The sequence below is a fragment of the Mus musculus genome, chromosome 10 (genome assembly GCF_000001635.26).
Source record: "Mus musculus strain C57BL/6J chromosome 10, GRCm38.p6 C57BL/6J".
Lineage (NCBI taxonomy): Eukaryota > Metazoa > Chordata > Mammalia > Rodentia > Muridae > Mus > Mus musculus.
The window spans coordinates 33,380,274-33,407,656 of NC_000076.6; the positions used below are offsets into that span (position 1 = coordinate 33,380,274).

At 35.4% G+C, this 27,383-nt stretch overlaps 1 protein-coding gene across 1 annotated transcript in view; it reads left to right on the forward strand.

The window, feature by feature from the left end:
- Positions 1–27,383, forward strand: part of Trdn (triadin) — a 393,227-nt gene that overhangs the window by 296,791 nt on the left and 69,053 nt on the right. The window contains exons 22-23 of the mRNA NM_029726.2: positions 18,108–18,158; positions 18,822–18,872. Coding sequence (NP_084002.2) covers positions 18,108–18,158; positions 18,822–18,872 — 102 coding nt within the window. The remainder of the gene's footprint in view (positions 1–18,107; positions 18,159–18,821; positions 18,873–27,383) is intronic.

Here is a 27,383-nt window from a genome sequence, read left to right on the forward strand (position 1 = left end):
AAATTTAAAAATTGATTCAAATAATAAAAATAGAAAATAAAAAGATTTTTCAACAGTATAATGATGTAAATTTTAGGTCTTTTAAACACAACACCACAGTGTTAATTTCACAGTCTTTTGCCACTATTCTATAGCCAGGGACAAGCAACAGGAATTTTTATTCCTCAGATTTCACATATTTTTCATATGCCTATGATGATTTCTATTTATTCTTTGAATACAAAATTAATATCACTTTCAGTATTCAACATAAATGAAAGTATTTCAATGAAATCTTATTTCATTCTCCCTTCAGTGAGGTAATGGCATAGAATGGATTGTATGCATTCTTTTATGTTTTCTCACTCAAAAGATAGAAGAGATCTTGAATAAATATTAAATCTATCTAGTTTTCTATTTTTAAAAAACTATATGTTTAACATAATAGTATATTGCAGGGACTTGCATAGAAAATTGGTTTGTTACACTTAATATTGCTAGGAAGAAATTCCAGTGTGTGTGTGTGGGAGAACTGTGGTTTTGGTTTATAGTTTTGGTTTTGATTCATTCTAACCATGTCTTTTCCAAAAATCTAAAATATCATCATTATATATATATATATATATATATATATATATATATATATATATATGCAAAGTTTAAAATATTATAATGGTGAATTAAAATTATAGAACTCTAAATAATTAGTATATCAACTCTGAAAAGCATTACATATAGACAATAATATCTAATTGAAATATGCAAACTGATCTAGTGAATGGTTTTATATGACTTTAAGAAGAAAAAGGAGCAATTTTAAAGATGTTCACAAACATTATTTAATTAAACTAAAATCGCATTCATAATTTTAAAATTTATCAAAACAGGCAAATGTGTGGAGCTAGAAAATATCCTAAGTGAAGTAACTCAGACCCAAAAGGACATGTATGGTATGTAGTTGGATTTTAGCCAAAAAAAAGTACAGAATACCCAAGATACAGTCCACAGAACTCAAAAAGGTCAATAAGTTGAAGGAATCAAGTGAGGATGCTTTAATTCCACTTGGGAGGGAGAAGAAAGCAATTACATGGGAGGAGGGAGGGACCTGGAAGGGAAAGGAAACAGGGGGCAGTAAGAGGTGAATATGATCTGGTATTGGATGGGGAAAAAGAACTGAAGACCTGAGGGCCAGTAGAAATAATATAAACAGGTAACCTTGGGCGGTAGGAGGTTGCGGGGACCCTACAGAATGTACCAGGGAGCTGGGAGGTAAGAGACTCTAAAGACTCAAAGCGAAGAACTTTAGATGAAATGCACTACACTGAGAAAAAGGAACTTGTAGAGCCCACATCCAGAAAAAAAAAAATAGAGCCTCAATTGAGAGATGGGATTGCCATCCCACAGTCAAAACTCTGATCCACAATTGTTCCTGTCTGAAAGAACTGAAGGGATGGGAATGGAGAGTAGCTTGAGAAAAAGGAGGTCCAGCAACAGGCCCAAAGTGGGACCCAGCTCAAGGGGAGGCCCCAAGGCCTGAGACTAATACTGAGGCTATGGAGCGCTCACAAAAAGGGATCTATCATGACTGTCCTCCAAAAGCCCTAACAAGCAGCTGAAAGAGTCAGATGCACATATTTGTACCCAATGGACAGAAGCTGCTGACCCCTATGGTTAAATTAGGAAATAGGTGGAAGAAGCTGAGGAGGAGAGCAAACCTGTAGGAGGACCAGTAGTCTCAATTAACCTGGAACCCCAAGATCTCTCAAACACTGGACTACCAACCAGGTAGCATACACCAGCTGTTACAAGGAACCCAACACATATAAAACAGAGGACTGCTGGGTCTGTGTTCAGGCAGAAAATATGTACCTAACCCTCAAGAGACTGGAGGCCTCAGGGAGTTTAGAAGTCTGTTGGGGTGTGGGTTGGGAGGATAGGGACATCCTGCTGGAGACAGAGGGGTTGGGAGGAAATATGGTATGGGGAACAGTCAGAGGGCAGACCAGGAAGGAATAAAATCTGGAATGTAAAAAAAAAAAGATTAAATAAAGCTAACGCTATGCCACTCTTGGAAATATACCCAAAATATACCCCACCATGCCACAGGGTAGGTGTTCCACTATGTTCATAGTGGCCTTATTTGTGATAGCCAGAAGTTGGAAACAACCTAGATGTCCCATGACAGAAGCATAGATCCAGAAAATGTGGTTCATTTACACAATGGAATACTACTCAGCTATTAAGAATAAGGACATCCTGACTTTTGTAGGCAAATGGATGGAACTAGAAAGTTTCATCCTGAGTGTGGTAACTCAGACCCAGAAGGACATGCATGGTATGTACTCACTAATGTGTGGATAGTAGCCAAAAAAGAAAAAGAAAAAAAAAGTACAGAATACCCAAGACAGTCCACAGAACTCAAAAAGCTCAACAAGTAGAAGTACCCAAGTAAGGACACCTCAGTCCCACTTGGGAGAGAGAAGAAAGCAATCACAATTAGGGAGAGAGGGAGGGACCTGGGAGAAAAATATGGATGGGGAAGGGGAGTGGGAAGTGGGGGGAGAGGCAAACCTGATCTGGTATTGGGTGAGGGGAAAGGACTGAAGTCCTGGGGGCCAGCAGAAAGAATGAAAACAGGCAACCTTGAGAGATAAGAGGTTGGGGGGACCCTCCAGAATGCACCAGAGACCTGGGAGGTGAAAGACTCTCAGAACTCAAAGGGAGGGATCTTAGATGAAATGCCAGACAGTAGGGAGAGTCCATCTCCACCAGGAAGATAGGACATCAAGTGAGAGATGGGGTTGCCATTCCACAGTCACAACTCTGACCCATAATTGTTCATTTCTGAAAGTATTACAGGAATGGAAATGGAAAGGAACCTGAGGAAAAGAAGGTCTAGTGACAGGCCCAAAGTGGGATCCTGTTCAAAGGGAGGTCTCAAGGCCTGACACTATTACAGAGGCTATGGAGCACTCACAAAAAGGGACCTAGCATCACTGCACTCCAGAAGACCCAATAAGCAAAGAGTCAAATGCAGATATTTGCTCCCAACCAATGGAAAGAAGCAGCTGGCCCCTGTTGGTGAATTAAGGAAGGCTGAAAGAATCTGAGAATGGTGATCCTGTAGGAGGACCAGCAGTCTCAGTTAATCTGGACCCCAGAGATCTCTCAAACACTGGGCCACCAACAAGGCAGCATACATCAGCTGATATTAGGCCCCCAACACACATACACTAGAGGACTTCCGGGTCTATGTTTATTCATAGATGTTGCAACTAACCCTCAAGAGACAGGAAGCCACAGGGAGTTTAGAGGTCAGGTGGAGTTGGGCGGGGGGGGGGGGGGGGGGGTAATCCACATGGAGACAGTGGGATGGGGAGGATGTATGGGATGTGGAACAGTCAGAGATGGGGTGGGGGAATAAAATATGTTGTGTAAAAATTTAATTAATTAACTAATTAATTAATAATAAATAAATAAATAAAATTTTAAAATAAAAAGATAGGTTAGAAATGCTTTAAATATTTTAAAAATGTCTAGAAAAATAAAGTCAACATTATATTTAATGGTGAGAAATTAAAATTCTATTAAAAATAATAAAGAAAGAAGAAAAAGATGTACCATTTCACAAAATGTATTTAGTATCATAAGTCTGCCTTCCTCATTGCAATAAAACAGAAAAATAACTTAAAATATATAAAAGTTGAGAAGAAACAATTGAAACTGTGTAAATATATCATAATTGTCTTGATGAAAAATCCCAAAAGTAGAGGGAAACATCTTAAAACTAAAGTTTTAGATGCAAATTAACATTAAAAGGTTATTTATTCTCTGACATACATTATATAAAATTCTCAAATAATTACTTAAAATAGTGTATTGCTTTTGAAAATTTCATTGATTCTTAGGAATGGAAGAAAGATGGATGTATATGTAGAGTTAGAGGATTCTCTAGGGCAGTGAGTGAATCGATTGTATACAACACTATAGTGATGAACATAGATGAAAATAAGTACATCAGAATTTGCAAATCATTAACTACCAATTACAAACTCATATGTGAACTACATATTTCCTCTAATAACATAAAATAGAAGTTCATTAATAATCTTAAATGCCCTAAATTTCAGAAGGAAGAAAGTGGTAGGGAAGTTTTTGTGTGTTGGGGGAGGGTGTCTTCCTTATGACAGTTATTACAAATACACAGGGTACTTTATGATTATTTGAGGGCAGTATTTTCTTTCATACTATACCTAGAATATCTAGTTATGTTCTAAAAAAAACTCACTTAAATACATTGCATTAAGTGTTAGGATTGAAAATACTACTTTTAGAGGAATTGTCACATTCAATAACATAGGGAAAATATAGGTACTTTCCTTTCTGCTCAAATTTACTATAAATCTAAATCTTCTATTTTATGAAAGTATTAACTTTTAAATCAGTATAGAAAAATATTAATGAATTAGACTAGTAGATGAATTTTAAAACACTGTATTTTGAAATTCTGTACTAAGAAGGTAAAAAATATATTTAAGAACCCTAATTTTATGACATTAATAGTTTTCAACTTAACATTTACCTGTATCCAAACCCACTAACAATAAATTTCAAATTTTAGTTATATCATAAAGTGCATTTCATTTAGTATTTAGATGTTGATGAGGATTAGTTTTGATAGTACACACAAATGTGTTGTGGCAAAAGATTTTAAATAAAGAAACAAAGTTGCAGAGGCCATACAGAATACAAGTAGCATCTAAATGATTATAAAAATGCAAGTATATATTAGAACTACCTTGAGTTAATGATTATTAACTATAACTGTTGTGGTTAGTCTTCTGTCAACTTGAAAAAAAAGTGTTATCTGGGAAGAGAGAGCCCAGTTATCTCCATCAGATTGGCCTATGGGCAAGTCTATGGGTTGTTTTCTCGATTAATAATTAATGTATGAAATTCTAGCTTACTATGAGCAGTGCCATCCCTACTTCGGTAGTCCTGGATACTTAGTCCTAATATACTAGATGAGCACACCCAGAGGACAAATCCTTAAGCAGAGTTTCTCCGTTGTCTCTACTTCTGTTTCTGACCCCAGGTATATGCCCTGAGTTCCGGCTGGGCTGTAAACTATAAGGAGAATAAATCCTTTTCTTCCTCAAGTTGCTTTTAATCATGGACTTTATTACAATAGAAAGCAAAACTACAACAATTGCAAAACTATCGTGTTTTGATTATAAAAACATTTAGTTTTGAATTTACTTTATCTTTGAAATTCACTCAACATTTTTTAGATAAAAGGGTAAAACTCTCAGTAAATACTACATACTATTTATTTTTATGGCCCGAAGAAAAACTATTGAATACTAATAATTTCTTTTTACTAAACAGCATTGTCAGACTGCATGAATAGTGGAAAAAACAATCATGAAAGATTATCATAATGATAAAGGTTTTGTGTACAGGTTTTTTTTTATATAGTATGGTCATCAATTAATTAAGAGAATGTATTATTTTACTCAAAAGGTAGTTACTAAAATCTTAGTTCTAGAAAACATATTACTGGTTTGAAAGCAACTTCTTTAAGCATGTGCTGACTAGCAGCCCTGAAAAGAAGCCATGCAATGCAAATACTAGCAATGCAAATATGTTCAATGTCATTCTGAGGGACCACCCTGTCCCAGAGCCACATTATGCCACAGTAGATATAATACTTTTACATAATCTTCTGGGTTCACATTTCTCATTGTGTATGCATACCCCATAGGGACACAAACATAAATCTCAAAAAGGTAGTTTAATACTTTATCATCTGGTAAAATAATAGCAGTAGTTTCTCCCCTAGGTTCTATGATCTCCTCAGCTGTGGGTTTATGGTCATGTTACAGTGCTATCCATGAATTTATTAGAATGGATCAATCCTTAAGTCTCATCAGAAAACTATTGATTATGCATACTCCATTCCAGTATAGCATAATATGTCTATCTCACCAGACCATTCATTATTGCAGCTTGCACTCCTCACATCTAGATTACTATTGATTACTTTTCTTCCCAGCAGCCTTCACAACACTTTCTGGTACTATGAAAAATAGCTAGTAAGAAAGAATCCTAGAGGTCAGTGCCAGCTTGAGATGCTTCCATGTCATGTGACATAAGTATGTGTTGTCTTTAGCAATAGTGTCTCTGATCAAGTTCTAGTTGCAAAACATAGAGCAATGGGAATGGCTTATATTGTTTGGGTGGTCTATGGAACCTCTTGATCAATCACTAAAAGGAAGATGGCCTACATCTGGCACTGGGTTGTTGTTGTTGGTGTTGTTGTTGTTGATTTGATTGTTTTTATAACAAATGACATCTGTTTAAAGTCATTATCTCTCCACAAAGGATCACTTCATTTAGATGTGTATCTGTGTATGTGTGTGTCTGTTTATGTGTGTTGAGTGCCCTCACCTTCTATTACACTTCCCACTTGAACAGTCACTCTGATTATTCTCCTCCCTCATCTTTATAACACCTGTGATCTATTCTTCTTCCCTAAAATCTTGATTTAATGTTTTGACCAGAAGAGGTACTCCAATTAGAACATTCACATAGAAAATCTCAAACCTATACTCTTCATTGTTTGGTGTATGTCTTTCCAGGCCTAAGTTACTTGACTCACTATGATTATTTCCATGTCCATGATTTTTTAAGGAATATTCAGAATTAGAATTTTCTTTACTTCTGAATAAAATTTAACTGTATTTATACTATATGATCTACATTTTCATTATCTTAGTCACCAATTGATGAACATCTAGGCTGTTCTATTTTCTAGCTATTATGAATATTGATGAGCATGGATGAGAATCTTTTGGGAATATGCCAAAAGACATGCTATATCTGGACCTATTTCTATTACTTGAGGAGTCTTCACAGTGATTTGCATAGAGAATGTACCAGTTAATAGGCCTCCAAGAGTGAAAAAGGGGTTTTCCATTCCTGTATCCTCTTCAGTATTTGTTGTCATTTGTTTTCCATATCGTAGCTAAGTTGAAGAATGATGAAATATCAAGGTCATTTCAATTTTTATTTTCTTCATAAGGGTGTTGACTTTTTTTAAAAAAAAATATTTCTTAGTCATTTGTATTTCTTCTTGTGAACAAACCTACATCTAACATGATGCTAAAGAAACAAACAAAAACCTTGATATATTTCCACTAAAATCAGTAACAGGATAATAATATTCACTTTCTCCATTTCTTTTTCAATAGAGGGCTGGAAGCCTAACAAGATAAGATAGGCTTCAAGCACTATATTTATATCTCTTAGGAGTCAAATTTTGTTGAGATGTATACTTTAGGGATGCAAATATGAAAGGAAAATGAAAATACATAAAGAGTCTATACATAAAAAACACTAAAGATTGTACCAGAATGGCAGGATATAGTACTACTATACAAAATATCAGTACCTTTCTATGTACTATGACAAATGTACTGGAAAAGAAATCAGGAATATTATCCAATTCATAAAAGTCTCAAAGAATTGAAAAACTTCTCAGACTAAATGTAAGCAAAGATATGAAAGTCTTTTAACAGTTGAAACTGTAAAAATACTAAAAAATAAGCTGAAGAAGAAACAAGATGAACAAAACTTATTTATAATTGTGGATTGAGAGGACTAACATTGTGAAAATGGCCTACCTACTAAAAGCAATATAGAATCAATGCAATTCTTGGGAAAATTCCAACTCTGTTCGTCAAAATAATTCAAAAGTCAGTTCATGAGGAAACACAAAAAGCCTCAGATAGTCAAAACAATCTTGACCAATAAAATCTCTGCTTGCAGTATCACCACTACTCCTGATTTCAAGTTATACTCCAAATGATAAACAGCGATGTACTTGAATAAAACATGAAAACAGTAATCAATAGAGTAAAATTGAGGGTCCAAATAGATGTTCTTGTATTTAAAGCTCCCAACTTCTGACAAAGAGAACAAAAATGCACATTAGAGTGATGATGGTGTAGTTAACAAATTGAGATAGCAAAACTGAAAAGCTATAAGTGGGAGAATAAAACTAAATTCTTGAATTTCACTCCTCAAAAACACAATCACAAATACTTTAAGAACTCAATGTAAGACCTGAGACTCTGATTTTTTAGAAGAAAAAAAAAATAGGTGGTACATTTCAAATAGTATCCACAGATATTGGCTTTTTTTTTTTTTTTAGGACTTTTGTAGCATAGAGAAAGAGACCAGTAATTGACAAAAAGGAAATACAAGGGCTTCTATATAGCAAAGAACAACATCAATTAAGTAAATAATTTGCCTACAAATATATATTTAAGAAAATAATTTGACAGGATTACATATGATAATGGATTAGTATCTAGAATATACAATAAACTCAAAAACTTAAAACTAGGAAAGCAAACAATGCAATTAGCAGATAGGCTACAGGGCAGAACAGGTTGACATCAATTCTTCTTAGGTGTGATCTTGGACAAACTTCAGAATGCATGATCTCGTAGTTTTAGCTATCATATTAATATCACTCAACTCACTGTACATATACATGATATGAAAGAGACTTTATGTAAATACATAACCATGGAAAGCAAAGATTTTTCTTTAGGATTCAGGAACTGCTTTGACCATTTGTGGCTTATATTGTTTGTCAACACAGGGATTTGATATTGGAGGTAGAGCATGAAAGGAAGAAAATTACATATATAATAAAGTTTTCTTGAAAAATATTTTGAAGTAGATTTAATTCTCTAAAGATTGAAGTAGAAGTTAATATGCTATCTAAAACCTTACACAATAGCCTTCCTGATTTTATTTGTATACAATTACATATTACTTAAATTTCTGCAAGAGATGCAGAGGAGAACAAAAATGATGCCATAAGGATTTCTAGAATTCTAATAGGTATTCTGCTGAGATCCAGCATCAGCATAAGATGAGACCTAAGAAAGGTACAAATGGAAACTTTGCTGATTCAATGACTTGGACTCAGTAGTAGATGTAAGCTGCTAGTTCAGGTACTTGCTCTGTTCCCTGATGATTCTCCATATTCTTTATTCTTCAACTTCAACTTAAGCTTAATAATTAGAGAGTCTGAACCCAGTTTTTATTTACTAAAACTACATCATCAAGGCTTTGATCATTGTTAGTAATCATCAAAAATTCTTAGATTTAAGTCCTGGATCAATAGTGCCAACTCCTGTTTCCTGAGAGAACAGAGCACTTGCAATATCCTGGTATAGCAGTCAGCAGTCTTTAGTAGCTACTTCCATGTAAAAATAGAAATACGGCAAACAACTGAAATTAAAATGAGCTCTTACAATATTTTAAATTTATGTTGGTAAACTGGTTAATTATCTCTAACATCTTTTCAGGCACTGTTATCTTCAATTCTTCAATCAGCTGGAAAACAGAATACTAAGATTTTATTTGCTTCTACATCAACTTGTAATTCTCTAATCTTCATTTCCTCATCCTAACAATTTCATAGCCTCATGTACTCTCATTCTAATAATATTTATCTCTAAATTATATATAAATTTCTACTTTTTTATTTTAAAATTTAGTTTTTCAGTTGTCATACAGATTAGTGTTTATTTTACTAGATATTTTCTTCATTTACACTTCAAATGCTATCCCAAAAGTCCCCTATACCCTCCCCCTGCTTTGCTCCCCTACCTACTCACTCCCATTTCTTGGCTCTGGCGTTCCCCTGTACTGGGGCATATAAAGTTTGCTAAACCAAGGGGCCTCTCTTCCCAATGATGGCTGACTAGGCCATCTTCTGCTACATATGTATCTAGAGACACGAGCTCCAGGGGTACTGATTAGCTCATATTATTGTTCCACCTATAGGGTTGCAGACCCCTTCAGCTCTTGGGTACTTTCTCTAGCTCCTATATTAGGGGCCCTATGTTCCATCCTATAGATACTGTGAGCATCCACTTCTGTATTTTCCAGGCACTGGCAAAGCCTCACAGGAGACAGTTATATAAGGGACCCTTCAGCAAAATCTTGCTGGCATAGGCAATAGTGTCTGTTTTTGGTGGCTGATTATGGGATGGACTCCAAGGTGGGGTCTCTGGATAGTCCATCCTTTCACCTGTGCAGTAAAATCAAGAATTGACAAATGGAACCTTATAAAATTGTAAAGCTTCTGTAAGGCAAAAGATACTGTCAATTAGACAAAAAGGCCACCAACAGATTGGGGAAGAATTTTTACCAATCCTAAATCTGATAGGAGACTAATATCCAATATATACAAAGATCTAAAGAAGCTGAACTCCAGAAATTCAAATAACCCCATTAAAAATGGGGTATAGAGCTAAACAAAGAACTCTCAACTGAAGAATAATAACAAAGGGCTGAGAAGCACTTGAAAAAAATGTTCAACATCCTTAATCATCAGGGAAATGCAAATCAAAACAACCCTGAAATTCCACCTCACACCAGTCAGAATGGCTGGGGTCAAAAATTCAGGTGACAGCAGATGATGGGGGGTGGGCGGGGAGAGAAACAATCCTCCATTGCTGGTGGGACTGCAATCTGGTACAACCACTCTGGAAATCAGTCTGGCGGTTCCTCAGAAAACTGGAAAGAGTACTAATGCTAGATCCAGCAATGCCTCTCCTGGGCATATTCCCAGAAGATGTTCCAACTGGTAATAAGAACACATGCTCCACTATGTTCATAGCAGCACTATTTATAATAGGTAGAAGCTGGAAAGAGTCCAGATGTCCCTCAACAGGGGAATGGATACCGAAAATGTGGTACATTTACACAATGGGGTAGTACTCAACTACTAAAAACAATAAATTTATGAAATTCTTGGGCAAATGGATGTATCTGGAGTATATAATCCTGAGTGAGGTAACCCAATCACAAAAGAAGTCACTTGATATGCACTCACTGATAAGTGGATATTAGCCCAGAAACCTAGAATACCCAAGATACAACTTCCAAAACACAAGAAAATCAAGAAGGAAGACCAATGTATGTATACTTCATTCCTCCCTAGAATACAGAATAAAATATCCATGGAAGGAGTTGCAGAGACAAAATTTCTACTTTTTATATACATGCTTTTATTTTTTCCTGAAACCACTTAACTTTCTATTCTTGATGACCTCAAGTTCATACTGGATAATTAATGAGGCAGTCATTGGACCATTAGGGTACATGTGTCTCCTTATGATTGCAAATTCAAGGCCAAGTTTTGCAATGAACTACTTTTACAAAGGATCATGTAGGCTTTTATGGCCTCTGTGGTTATGCTGTCTAGATCCTTTCACATTGACCCTGAAGGCCCATCAGGGGGCCTGTTCCTCATCCCCAACATCCTCTTAACCATATCCATTACTCATTCCTGAAAAATCTCACCTATTTCAATTATTCAACATGATTAGTTCTGAGTAATTAGGGGAAGTAAACTACCCAGGGGAAAAAAAAAAGATTGAAAATAGAGTAGTGATCCTTCCATTTTCAATCTGCACCCAGAGCTGACCCTGTGCCACAGCTCTCCATACACACACACCTCCAGGAGAATGCAGGACTCCCAGGAGTGCTGACACACCTGAGGGCACAGCTCTCCATACCTAGACACCTCTAGAGAGACCTGGTCTCCCAGGAATGCTGACAAACTTGATAACAAAGAGGAGACCACTACTTCTGCTCAAATTCCTGGCCCAAGAGGTACACACCAAGAGCCATCAAGACAATGGAACCAAGGAAAAGCAAGGGACAGGATCCTTCCAGATTCCTTCTGTGCCACAGCTCTCCATACCAAAATTCCTCCAGGAGAAAATTGGTCTCCCAGGAGTGCTGACAAACTGGCTTACAGGAGGGACAAGCCACAGTCAGAGACAGCAAGACTGGCTAACACCACAAATAACCAGATGGCTAGAGGCAAGAGCAAGAACATAAGCAACAGAAACCAAGGCTGCTTGGCATCATTAGAACCCAGTTCCACTACAGTAAGCTCTGGATACCATAAGACACCAGAAAAGCAAGACTTTGATTTAAAATCACATCTCACGTTCATGATAGAGGACTTTAAGAAGGACATAAATAACTCCCTTAAAGAAATACAGGAGAACACAGGTAAAGAGCTAGACACACTTAAAGAGGAAACACAAAAATCCCTTAAAGAATTACAGAAAAACACAACCAATCAGGTGACAGAATTGAACAAAACCACCCAGGATCTAAAAAATGGAAATAGAAACAATAAAGAAATCACAAAGGGAGATAACCTGGAGATAGAAAACCTAGGAAAGAGATCAGGAGTCATAGATTCAAGCATCACCAATAGAATAAAAAAGATAGAAGAGAAAAACTCAATTAAAGAAGATACCATAGAAAGCATTGACACAACAGTCAAAGAAAATGCAAAATGCAAAAAGGTCCTAACACAAAACATCCAGGAAATCCAGGACAAAATAAGAAGACCAAACCTAAGGATAATTGGTATAGAAGTGCATGAAGATTCCCAACTTAAAGGGCCAGAAAATATCTCAACATTATAGATGAAAACTTCCCTACCCTAAATAAAGAGATGACCATGAACATACAAGAAAGCTACAGAACTCCAAATAGATTGGACCAGGAGAGAAATTTCTCCCATCACATAATAGTTAAAACAACAGATGCACAAAACAAAGAAAGAATATTAAAAACAGTAAGGGAAAAAAGATCAAGTGACATATAAAGGCAGACCTATCAGAATTACACCGGACTTCTCACCAGAGACTATGAAAGCTAAAAGATTCTGGGCAGATGTTATAGAAACCCTAAGAGAACACAAATTCCACCCAAGACTACTATACCCAATAATCCTCTCAAATACCATAGATGGAGAAGCCTAGATATTACATTACAAAAAGAAATTTATACAATATTTTTCCACAAATCCAGCCCTACAAAGGATAATAGATGGAAAACGGCAATACAAGGAGGGAAACTACACCCTACAAAAAGCAAGAAAGTATTTTCCTTTCAATAGTCACACAAACATAAAAATAACATCAAAAATAACAGAAATCAACAATCAATATTTCTTATCATCTCTTAACATCAATGGACTCATTTCCCCAATAAAAAGACATAGACTAACAGACTGGATATGTAGACAGGACCCAGTATTTTGCTGCATACAGCAAATGCACCCCAGTGACAAACGCAGACACTACCTCAGAGTAACAAGGACACATTCTCCACTATGTTCATGGCATTATTATTTATAAAAGCCAGAAGCTGGAAATAAACCAGATGTTCCTCAACAGGGGAATAGATACAGAAAATATAGTACATTTACACGATGGAATTTTACTCAACTATTAAAAACAATGACTTCATGAAAGTCACAGGCAAATGGACGGATCTAGAAAATATCATCCTAATAGAGGTAACTCAGTCACAAAAGTCTACACATTGTATGGCCTCACTGATAAGTGGGCATTAGCCAAAGAGTGTGGAATACCCACAACACAACTCATCGACCACATGAAACTCAAGAGGAATGAAGACTTAAGAGTAGACGTTTCAGTCCTACTTAGAAGGAGAAACAAAATAATCAAGGGAAGTAGAGGGTGGGAGGGACTTGGGAGGAAGAGAAGAGAGGGAGGGGAAAAGGAGGGGCAGAATCATGTATGGGTAGAGATGGAGGAGATGTACAGAAGGTCAGAAAATTGCACAGAGGTGCGTAGCAATGGGGGGTGGGGAACTGAGGGTAGCAACCAGAATGTCGCAGGTGCCAGGAAAGCAAGAGCTTCCCAGGACCCCAAGGGGATGGCATACCTTACAAAGGGGAGGGAGAACCTGTCAAGATCATATACAGAGGCAAGGCATGACTCCCCAGTGGAGGGATGGGGTCACCCATTCATCTCCATAATTTTAACCCAGAATTGCTCCTGTCTATATGAAATACAGGGACAAAGAGTGAAGCAGAGACTGAAGGAAAAGCTATCCAGTGACTGCCCCACCTGGGGATCCATCCTACATGCAAACACCAAACCCAGAAATTATTATAGATGCCAAGAAGTGCTTGCTGACAGGAGCCTGGTACAGCTGTGTCATGAGAGGCTCTGCCAATATAGATGTGGATGCTCCCACAGTGGAGCCAGTGGAGGAGTTAAGGGAATGACAGAAGGAGCTGAAGGAGCCTTATCTGGCATCAATGGGAGGGGAAGGCCTTGGTCCTCTGAAGGCTTGATGCCCCAGTTTAGAGGAATGTTAGGGCAGTGAGGGAGGTAGGAGTGGGTAGGTGGCTGTGAAAGCACCCTCATAGAAGCAGGGTATTGGGGGATCAGATAGGAGAGTTGCAGAGCGGAAACTGGGAAAGGGGATATCATTTGAAATAAAAATTAAAAAAGAAAGAAGGTGTCAGCGTTTGGAGGCTGATTATGGAATGGATCCCCGGGTATGGCAGTCTCTAGATGGTCCATCCTTTCATCTCAGCTCCAAACTTTGTCTCTGTAACTCCTACCATGGGTGTTTTGTTCCCATAATCAGCCTCCAAACGCTGACACCATTGCATACACTAGCAAGATTTTGCTGAAAGGACCCTGATATAGCTGTCTCTTGTGAGGCTATTCATGGGCCTAGCAAACACAGAAGTGAATGCTCACAATTCAGCTATTGCATGGAACACAGGGCCCACAATGGAGGAGCTAGAGAAATTACCCAAGGAGCTAAAGGGGTCTGCAACCCTATAGGTGGAACAACAATATGAACTACCCAGTACCTAACCAGTACCCCAGAGCTAGTGTCTCTAGCTGCATATGTATCAGAAGATGGCCTAGTAGGCCATCAGTGGAAAGAGAGGCCCATTGGTCTTGCAAACTTTATATGCCTCAGTACAGGGGAACACCAGGGCCAAGAAGTGGGAGTGGAGGGCGGGGAGATGAGAGGGTGGGGAGCACACGGGGGACTTTTGGGATAGCATTGGAAATGTAAATGAAGAAAATACCTAATTTTAAAAAGGGGGGTGCAGAAAGAAGGTAGAGTAGTAAAGACAGCAAATCAACTTTTGGGCAACAGCAACCACCAGCATATGTCTGGGTCATGGGATCAAGAATCAGTCGATGCTCCAGGGGTAGGAACTTTGTCACAACTCCCCTTCCACAGCCATGCCAGATCCAGAAGTGTTCTGCTAAAGGTGATTCTGCCATCACAATAAGCATGTGCAAAGAGAGCTCTAGTCTGTGGGGCTGAGAATTTAGTCAAAAAACTTGAGCACTCAAATTACTTCAGGAGACATCTCTAATCTAAACCAATTTGAAGAGTTCTATCTAATAAGAGAAAAGAGCTAGTCATATGATTTACAATGTCAAGTGGATTGAGAAAAAAAATTTTTTTTCATCTGGGGTGGCCAAATATACCTTAGATATGGTTCACACTCATCAGCTGCTTAAACTCTCAGACTATAGTGTATGTTGGATATCCAAAGCGCAAGTGCACCCCAGCGTTCCTGGAACATATCCAGTGCTTAAAGGAAGTTTTTCAGGTTTGTTTGCACCATGTTGGGACAGTCATCTGTTTGAGAGTTCACTGTCTCTCCAGTCTGATTATATCGACTACCTTTCAGAAACCACTATATTTTCTTTTGTTTACAAGGACCTGTCAGACAACATATCACCACAGTCTCCAAGGACTGAGAACATTTTGTCAAGTAAATTTTCCTATGAGTTTTAATTGAATTGTCATTCACAGATCAAGGTTGCAAAATTTTATTTTTAAAACATAAAACACAAAGATTTATAAATCCAAATTAGGTTCTAAGGCTAACAAAATACAACAAGATGGGAATGTAGTCAAATAAAAATTTGTGATTGAATTATTCTTTAACATCTGAAAACTATTTTTAGAGAGCACTCAATATGTGTATCAAATCCTTACTGAAAATGATCCTTTTGAGCAATACATAATGAAATCATTGCTGTTTCCTTTAAAACACTTGAATACTGGTTGTTTGGAGTGGAAATTGTTAAACTTTTCCCAGAGGAATGATAAGTCCCTTTCCTCTCTGATGATATTCCTTATTGTTTTTAAATCTAATAAAATGAAGTACTATTTATATGCATGCATTTGACCCGCAGGATAGAGTTAGAAGAAAAACTAATTTCAGTTTTCTTCTTTCAGTCATGTTCAGACTCAATAAAACATTTCCTGGATTCACTGCAATTGAGTGTTTTTAGATCAAACTGAAAAATCTTTAATCATATTCGTTTTGCTCAATGTACTTTTTTAAATCACAATCTATAAATATTTTCTTTAAATATAAAGCAATAGCATGTATAATTTCAAATTACTGCTCTTAATACCATGTATGGTATGTCAGTATGGATTATTAGTATGCATGAAACATATAGCTAAATTTTAGATCTTAAGGCAATAGTGTTTCTTTTTTAATAAAAATCTGCATGTATCTTTATGGGAAGTATTTTTAACTTTTGTTTTATTGTCCTTTTATTCACTCAGTTTGCCTACTAAGTAAAGTCAATCTATTTGAAGAACAAATAGGATTTTGGGTTGTTGATAATTAAAAATAACATGATAGTAGTTATATTAACATTTTCATTTATCGATGGACTTGCTTCTCTACAATAACCTTTGTATATAAGCTGCACCAACCCATGTCTTCAGTTCCCTTCTGAATTACTTGTTTTGCAGGATCTTGCTAACATATTTCAAAAATTATGGATTTTTCAGTCCTGTGTTTTGGATCTAACTTACTGGAATATTATATTACTATAGACCTAAGAAACATTCTCAACTTAAAAAGACAGCATATATTTACCTTCAGTTACACAGTTAAGACAGTATTTGCTGTCCAGAAAAATTCTTCTTGCCTAAAGATAAACTTGCAAGGATTTTTCTCATTTGTCACTTTAAAAAGGTAGATTTAATAAATCCTTTCCATGTCTAAAAAGAGACATGATACAATATTTTTTGCTCAAGTAACTATTATTCCATTCACTAGCTGTATGTGGAGAACACAATTTAATTGTTTTGACATTTGCTTGATTTTGTGTGTAATTTAATCAGAATTGGGAAAAGATAAACTAAATGATTTTCACTGAGGTAACTAATAAAATTGCAATTAGATATCAGGTTTGTAAAACTTTTGTGAAATTTCTCACTATTGTGTGTATCAAGATTTTCCGTCATTAACTGACGATGGATGCTAGCTGGTTTCTAACACTCCAATAAGAAAAAGCACCTGCTCATCTTTATGTACACTTATCAGTACAGTGTCAGAACTTGAATTTATTTAGCTGAAATTCTCAGAGCTGCTGTCTCTAGATTTTCAAGATGGAAATGGCATGGCCATGTCAGAGTTGGCTCTCCAGTTGCACAGTATTACTTTTACAGCATTCTGTTGCTTACAAATAACGTACACAGCCAAAGTCTTGCTGATGGACCTGTCCAGCCTAGGATTCCCTATTCATCTAAAATGTCTTCATCTTTCCATATTATCTCATTGCAGAAATCTTCCAAGTTATCACTCTGACTCTAAGACCTGTCATTCTCCAAATCTGCCTTTGCACTATGTGTCTAAAGCCCTAAGTATTTTTGATGTTGAAGTTAAGCCAAAGAAAGCTAGTTTAAGTGGCAGGAGTCCTAACTCACAAGCCTGGGGAAATTGTTTAAACTTTTCATGGCAATAGAAGGACTAAGAAAACATATGTGCCCTATAGGATTTCTGACAACACAGAATCTGACATTATCCCCTATATAGCTAATATATGATGCTGGATTTCATATAGTATTACCTATAGTATTTTTTAACTTTTATTTTTGTTATAATTTAATTATATTTCTCCCTCCCCTTTCTTCCCTCTCAAAACTCCCATGTGCCCCTCCTCTCTCCCCTTCAAATATGTAGTCTCCTTTTTAGTAATTATTATTTCATGAATGTGTCTACTTATACATACAAATGTATTCTTAAATATAACCTGTTAGGACCATATAATCTAATGTAGATCAGAAGATAGCTAGATTTTGAATATCAATGAAGAGGTTCTCTGATAATTGAAGCTCTCATAAACAGAACTTGGAAAAATCTTATGATAAAAAAATATGTTGTTTTATGATTTCTTTCTCATGATCTCTTGTAGAAGTGAAAAAAGAAAAATCTGGGAAGAGTTCTTCAGATTTGAAAGATAAAGGTAATAGAATTCATTTACTATACCAGCATAATTGTAAGTGAGAGTATCTGAAAAGGTGCCTTGTACATTTGGCAAATTATCTTCACAATTGTGCAAACCATAATTACACAGTCTGTTAATAATATCATACTTTAAAAATACTAGCATTTATAAGGATGTGAGAGAAGGAGGAAGGCAATTATAAAGGACAGAAATTGTTTAAACTTTTCATGGCAGTAGAAGGATTAAGAAAACATATGTGTCCTATAGGATTTCTGACAACACAGAGCCTGACATAATCTCATACATAGTTAACATATGATGCTGGATTTCATATACTATCACCTGTAGTATTTTTAACTTTTATTTTTGTTATAATTTAATTATATTTTCCCTCCCCTTTCTTCCCTCTCAAAACTCTCATGTGCTCTCCCCTTCAAATATGTAGTCTCCTTTTTAGTAATTATTATTTCATGCATGTGTCTACTTATACATACAAATGTATTCTTAAATATAACCTGTTAGAACCATGTAATCTAATGTAGATCAGAAGATAGCTAGATTTTGAATATCAATGAAGAGGTTCTCCAATATTTAAACCTCTCCTAAACAGAACTTGGGAAAAAAAATCTTATGATAAAATAATATGTTGTTTTATGATTTCTTTCTCATGATCTCTTCTAGAAGTGAAAAAAGAAAAGTCTGGGAAGAGTTCTTCAGATTTGAAAGATAAAGGTAATAGAATTCATTTACTATACCAGCATAATTTTAAGTGAGAGTATCTGAAAACGTGCCTTGTACATTTGGGGCATTATCTTCACAGTTCTGCAAACCATAATTACACAGTCTGTTTATAATATCATACTTTTAAAATACTAGCATTTGTAAAGATGTGGGAGAGGGGAAAGGCAGTTATAAAGGATAGAAGGGATTTCCTTAACAATAAGTATTATGGATAATAAGATAAGAAAAAAAGTCTTAATGGGGTCTTGTCTCTACAGCCGCTAACTCTCCCCTTTCTAACATCTAATATCATCTAATCTCTAATCTCTCTCTCTCTCTCTCTCTCTCTCTCTCTCTCTCTCTCTCTCTCTCTCTCTCTCTCTCTCTCTCTCCCTCCCTCTCTCTCTCGAACTACACTATTGAAATCCTTGAGAATCTTTTGAAAAAGAAAAAGGATAAAGCTAAGAACAGAGAGCAGGAAATAGTAATTGGAGCTCTGAGTCCTCTTACTTTTCAATACTCACAGGCTAATTCTGTGTGTTTTAGCCTTGTCAGACTCATATTGCTATAGCAAACACAAAATCCTTATTTAAACATCATGATTTCCATCTTATGATAGATAGGCTACTTTTCTGCACATCACAATTCTAGTCTTATTTTTAAAAAATAATTTCTTCATAAAGCATTGACTTCATATAACTATATTAACCTCAGTCACCTATATTCAGAATTAATACACAAATATTTTCATTTCTTAGATATATAATATACCTTTTGTAGGGATTTTATTGCTGGAAAGAGACTATGACTCAGGCAACTCTTATAAAAATAAGTAGTTAATTGGGGGCTTGGTTACAATTTAGAGGATTAGGCTATTATCATAATGGAAGGGTTTCTGAGAGTTTTATACATTCATCCCCAGGCAGCAGGCAGACAGATGGACCTACTATGGGTTTTTGTAACTTCAAAGTTTAACCGCAATGACTCATCTACTTATACAAGGACACACCTTCTTCAACAAAGACATATCTACTCCAAGAAGGTCATACTCCCTAATGCTTCCAAATAGTTCATCAATGAGAAGTAAACATGAAAATATTAGAGCCTACTGAGGACATTCTTATTGAAACCACGATATTACACTCCCTATCCCCCATAGAGTTTAGTCATATCATAATGCAAAATACATTTGGTTTAACTTAAAATATTTTCATGATCATCTGTAAAATAGTGATTCAAAATCAGATCATATACTTTCAATATATACTGGTACAGAATATATATTATATATCCAAAATGTGAGAAAAGGGAACAGAATAAGAGACCAAAGTAAGACTGAAAAGCAGTGGTAAAAACTCCACATTTCCTAGTTTCATGTCTGATGTAAATTTTCTTTTCAAAACTACAGCTCCTTTAAGCTTTGTTAAGTATAATATACTTCTCTCACTTGAGCTGCTTTCTCACAGAGCCTATAGCTTGTCATGGCATGTATTCCATGACTCTGGTGTCTCTAACATCTTGGAATCTCCAAAGCAATCTGCTCATCATCTTCATAGCTTCATAGCTTCATAGCTTCATAGCTTCATAGCCTCATAGCCTCATAGCCTCATAGCCTCATAGCCTCATAGCCTCATAGCCTCATAGCTTCATAGCTTCATAGCCTCATAGCCTCATAGCCTCATAGCCTCATAGCCTCATAGCCTCATAGCCTCATAGCCTCATAGCCTCATAGCCTCATAGCCTCATAGCCTCATAGCCTCATAGCTTCATAGCTTCATAGCTTCATAGCTTCATAGCCTCATAACTTCATAGGTAGGTGTTTAGCTTCTCCAAAATCATGTAGGAAAATTCTACCCCATCTTTCTATTATCATTAATAATAAGAGTAAAACAACATGAACAAAAGCTTCTGCCAAGTTCTGTTTGCTGGGACTGGACCTTAGATCCCTCCTTGACTTGTATTTACATAAACTTCCAGTATCTTGATTTCCTTCACTGCTTAAGCTTTCTTTTCTCTTTTTTTCCTTTTTCTTCCTTTTCATTAGATATTTCCTTTATTTACATTTCAAATGTTATCCCCTTTCCTGGTTTGCCCTCCGAAAACCCCCTCTCCCTGCCCCCAACTCCCTGCTCACCAACTCACCCACTCCTGTATCCTGGCCCTGGCATTCCCCAATACTGAGACATAGAGCCATCACAGGACCAAGGGCCTCTCCTTCAATTGATGACTGACTAGGCCATCCTCTGCTATATAAGCAGCTAGAGCCATGAGTCCCACTGTGTGTTTTCTTTTGTTGGTAGTTTAGTCCCAGGTAGCTCTGGGGGTACTGGTTAGTTCATATTGTTGTTCCTCCTACAGGGCTGAAAACCCCTTCAGCACTTTGGGTACTTTCTCTAGCTCCTTCATTGGAGACCCTGTGCTCCATCCAATGAACATCTGTGAGAATCCACTTCTGTATTAGTTTGGCACTGGTAGATCCTCTCAGGAGACAGCTATATCAGGCTCCTGTCAGCAAGCTCTTGTTGGCATCCACAATAGTGTCTGGGTTTGGTGTTGTATATGGGATGGATCCTCAGGTAAGCAGTCTATGCATGGTCATTCTTCAAATTCCCTTTTACAAGTTGAAGCTCAGCTGTGTAAAGTCTTGGCCTGAGGTCACCACTACCTTTAGTCCATTTAGTGTTGAGTTTTCCTTTAAACATTTTATCCCCTGCTGCAGAGGGCTTGGCTCCAACATTACATTTCCTGGTGTTGATTTCTATCTTCAAACAGTACATTTTGCATTCTTCTTTGTTCTACTTTCTCCTTTTTATTATAGATCTGTGTAAGAGTGGTCAGTAACAACAGTAGGACCATCATTACTAGGCTGCCTTGAAATTTGCTCTGCCAATGCCATTAATGCAAAATTCTTCGATTTAGCCTCTGAAACTTTTTTAGGATAATGGCAAAAAGAAGCTGCATTCTTTGCCAAAACATCACATGGTGGTAAAACAGGAGAGTCAGGGTAATATTTTTATAGGTTCAGCATTCTCTTCTCTCTGTCTCTCTATCACTCTATCTGTCTGTCTCACTCCATTCCTTCCTCTCCCCTCATCTTTACTTTCCCCTGTTTCCCCATCTCTACTTCCCTTCTATCATCTTCTCTCAACACGTATTTATATAGGCCTCTGCGATTTCAAACACATCTTTTGCAATTCATGATCTACAAAGACTATGCTTTACTTCTAATACAGTTTGAGATACTTGTATTTTACTTGGTATCTGTGTCATGGGAATGTGTAGCTCATGCATTATTGTTTACTATTATCTATTCTTTGCAAATATCTTCACACTAATTAGAAAATCCTATAAATATATATGTATCTATACACACTTAAATATATAATTTTGATGCTGATATTTATTCATTTAGAATTATACCTCTTTGTTTTTTAAACAATTCAGAATAAAGCACCAAAATGTCTTTTAGATATTTATTTCAGAGAAATAATTTTTTTCATTTTTTGACATAACTTTTCATTACTAAGAAATACTCAAAGAAAAATGTAATATTTCATATAAGATTTGGGAATTTGAAAGTGTCAGTCAAAATTTTCTTCCTGGAGAATCTCTTTGAAGCCTGCTGTGGAGATATCTCTGAAGAAGGATGAAGGATCTCACTTGTTAAAGGGCTTCGTATTTCAGAAGTTATTTCTATTACGCAGGAAATTTCAGCATTTACTAGTATCACATCGATCCTCTGACATGTATTGTCCAAACCCATGTTGAATCACAGTAAAATTCTAAAAGCAGCATCACTACAGAAAAGACATTGGCAACCACATTTACAGGACATATAGCATGAATAAATTAGGCATTTAGAGAATAGTATCATTAGACTTGTGTCTTTATGGAAGAAAAAGTAAAAAGCTTTTGCCAAGGAAAATTAACATACATTGCTGCCTTTTGTTGCTGGTTTTGCTACTAAAATGGTAGATCCAAGACTTAAGCATTTTTCCTAAAACCTCAAAAGACATACAAGTTTATGTGGCCTTGGTACATTTAAACCAAAACCAAATCAAACCAAACAAGCCCAATGCTGGTAATAATGGTTATTATTTAGTTTTCTTGCAATTTTTGATACATTGCTTCTCTCTCCAGTAAAGACAGTCATCTTTGAGGTTTCTGTCTAATTTATGTTGTATAACTACTTTAATTTCATACAAACACATATACTTGCCTCCTTCAAACAACACAATAAAATATGGACCTTGAAGTCTTCAGACCACCACAGTAGACATCATATATAGCAGAAATATATATATTTCTAATATATATGTGTGTATATATATATATATATATATATATATATATATCTGCAAGCACTGACTTACTCCATCTTTGACAAAAACAAATAAATGAAAAACAAACCAAAATGAAAAAAAATCTGGTGCGTTTTTTCATCCAGGGTGTTTGATATCAATTTTACATATTGAAATATAAATATAAAAGCTGAGTCTACTTATTTTTAGCATTATAAATAGCAGTATGGACACTGTCACCAATCAATTTTCAAAATTTTTGTATGTCATTTATAAGTCTAGATTATGCCCCAGAAAACTCTGGATTTGAAGGACATGACAATTTTCAAATTTTCTGTTAGTTGAAAAAATTATGTACATTTTTGGATATATTCCGATTTTATATGTGTTTATCACGGGGAATATTAGATCAAAGTTGGTAGCAAACTTGTTGCCATGCATTTACTTTCATAGTAATATTAAAATCTATTTTTAAAAAAATCTACAAGATGTGCCTATATTTATTGTAGTCATTCCCCTGAGCAATAGAGCTGTGCTGCTAACTTCACTCACCTCACTGAAACTGTCCACCTTTTATTAGCTATCACCATTCTCCCCCTCAGTCCCACCAGACACCTCTCCCATAGCATCAAAGATCACAAAATAGATATTTGTTGACCTTGATTATATGTGTTAGTGAGGTGTGTTGTCTTTATTCTGTACCTAGCTTATTTCACTCATTCTTGACATACTTTTAGCCACCTTGAATCAGAATATTCTAAGCCATGGGTAGAGTTCATCTCCATAGTGCTTTTAAAGCCAAACCCAAACCCTGAGGTAGAAAGAATAAAGGGACAACCAAGGTAGGTCTCATACTTTTCCAATTTCTGTTGCAAAAAAGTTATTTAATCTGCAAAGGATTTATTGAGCCTTCATATTGGAGAAAAAATTGATTTACCCTCCGTGTGTGTATAGGTCGTTGAGGAGCAACAGTTATGTGCACAGCATTTTATGAAATACTGGATGAAAGTTTGTCGGGGAAAGTGCTAATTTTCCTGTTTATCTTTCTTCAACAATGGGCTGCATTTTAGGTCTTTGATGCTCCTTACATAATACAGAATTTTTTACTTAAACATTTATTTTTGCTTTTAAGCAAAGCACAAATAAACAAAACTCAAAAGACATAAATGTATTTAGTGTTAATTAAATTCTTTGAGGAGGTGTTCAAGTATTGTGGTCCAGTGTTTTAAAAAAAAATCACAAATCAATATGTTCTCATACTTTCAAATACCTCTTCTCTTAAATGAACAAATATAGATTGTACGACATTATGCTTAGTGAAAATAAAAATAACCAAGGATTATAAGGCCCTATTTCTGAAGATAATACCTACTAAATTCATTGAACATGGAGAACGTGAGTTGGTACCTGCATTAATCCTTATTTAACATCCACTGTCTAGGGTCCATAGTACTGGAAATTACTCTTCACACTACCAACCCAGCTATAAACTTCCATCTACAATGGTAACCTGATTGCCAGATGCTCTAGTACAATAGTGGCATAAAGCTGATAGTAGAAATCCAACTAACATCTGATTTCATTTGAGATCTACTTCATGAAAACCATTCCCAAGACTACTTGGATAATCAAGAACCTGAGACTAGATAGGCCAGGTGCCTAGATTAAATGCAAATAGCAATGTTCTGCTAAAGGGATGTAGCAATAAAATTTCCCTGTGAAGCCTTCATATTATCTAAGATCAAAAAGAATCCTAAAATGTTATCATAAGTGATAAACAGAAAAATGTTGGTAGGGGTTATATTTATAAATTTTAAAGTTTATTTTAAAATACATAAACATATTTTATGTTTTTATCATGGGGGATATTATATATGTATATATAATATTATATCAGAATGAAAATTAACCAATCCAAACAAAAAACTATACATCTAAATGATCTTCCACACAGTTAGACTAGCCATTCAAGACAGAAGCTGTGAAAATTCATATTGAATTTTATCTTTTGACCATTAAATATATTTGTATGAATATATTCACCATCAAAATGAAAAATCCAAGGTAGAGTTATAACTAGAAAAGCAAGTAGCTATTACTCTCTTTTAAAAAATGTTCATTGTCTTCAATTCTTCAGTGTCTCTGAATATTTAATCTTTCTTAGTCTATTTTCTACATGTTATACTGTATCTACATGCTCACTTGTTTATACAAATACACATATATTATGGACCATATTAAGCATATGGAAAAAGCATATTCCTCCTTTTCCTTTTGAGAGTGGGTGACCTCATACTAAGTGCATTCATTTTCATGAGTATTTTGTGATAATATTTTCTATAGGACTGAATAGTCTTCCAATTTTTATATATGCCAAATTTTTATAATTTGTTCATTTTTTTTTACCTCACCCAGCATGTGGAAGGTGACAATATCTATCCATGGTGTTGATGAACATCTGTCATTGGGAAAATTTTTGAAGAATTAATGAAATAGAAAATCGTTGGCAATACTGACCACAGAAAAGAAGCAACAGAAAGAGATTAAGGGAGAAAGGGAGGGAACAAAGAGAGGGATTGCAGATGAGAGATGAAGAAAATCAGTAATGCTTTTCAGACAAAACAAAGTTTTAAATCATGGATAGACAGGTTACTGAAATTTATGTAAATACATTTAACGTTTAGATAAGAAAGGCAGTTTGGAAAATATGTGTAAATAACAAAAATTATTTGAAAAGAGGATAATTTGAATGAAAAAGAAATTTTCCTCAAAGTGAATAATAATGATTTACTAAAAAAATTTAGACAATTTGAATAAATAAGAAATCACTTTTCTCAAAGTGACACTCAATGGATTTGTTGGCAGTTTCTTTTATGTTAAAAAAATTGCATCAGATGATAAAATTAGAGAGAAATATTATGAAGTTGCTCTATTATGAGACAATCATAACATCAATGAAAAACTACACCAGCGTCTAACTTGCTAGAAGTCTTGATTCACTATGATTATGAAATGTAAGAGAGACTAGTGCCTTAGGAAAGAGAAACTGTGTTCAACTTTATTGACACCAACTTTACTGTTCTATAGAATTGATTTCAGGAGGCAGAATAACTGTGATTCGCTCACAATATTCTTTCACATGGGCAGTTATCAGACTCCTACTTGAAGAGAAGCCCTACCTGTCTCCATAGTTTTGTAACAAAAGGGTGAATCATAGACATACCTGAGTTGCAAAGCTGGTACAAGGCCAGGAGATTTATCTACACTGCAAAAGGAAAGGAGAAGGTGGCATTGTAATATTTCTAAAGTATATTTATCTTAGACAAACAGAAGTCAGGACTTTGTTAGGAAAAATCATTTCAAATATTTGATCAAAATGAGCACCATGATAGTCTTCTTCGTCAATGGCATAAAAGGACATTTTCAGAATATAAGCTTCCACTTAACAATATAACACAAAATTTATATAAATAAAAGAGTTAATTGTATAAGACTTTTGTAAGACATAATGACTTCTTAAATCATAACAAATAAGGACATGAAAACGGCCTAGTTATAGATACCTGAGATATACATGAACACAGATATTTAAATTATTTTTATAAAAAAATTGACAAAATTCCAGCATTGCTTCATTATCAATGATTAGCAATCAAGATGACAAAGATTGAAAAACAGTTCTGTTATCATAGGCATATCTAGAACAGTGAAGAATACACTAAAACTGTCATTTAAATTTGAACATTGTATCACACAAAGCCTCCATGGAAGAAATGGGTCATAACTGAAAATAGAAATATTGGGGAATTGCCTTTGCAGAGTATATTGTTATGCCCATGAACATGTCATTTATATTCATAAGGATTTAGCCAGCATAAGGTAACCTTAAAAAATTCCTAGGTATAAAATCAAACTATTGCATAAGTCCAGCAATAGGTAATACAAATATTTATTATTTAAATTGATACTATTAACAACAGAAACAAATGTCTATGTATAAAGAATAAGTTTAACTATATATTTGTAACACTTTTACATAGAAACCATGAAACAACTTCTAAAATGCATAAAAAAGAACTGGAATAAGTAATAGGTGGTACATTTTTATATCTAGAATATACCATTTTCTAAGCCTATAAGATGCCTTAGTATTGGAAAATGCCTTCTGCCTAGCTTTACAATTTTAATTTGATTCCTGGGACCAAAATGGTAGAAAAAGAGA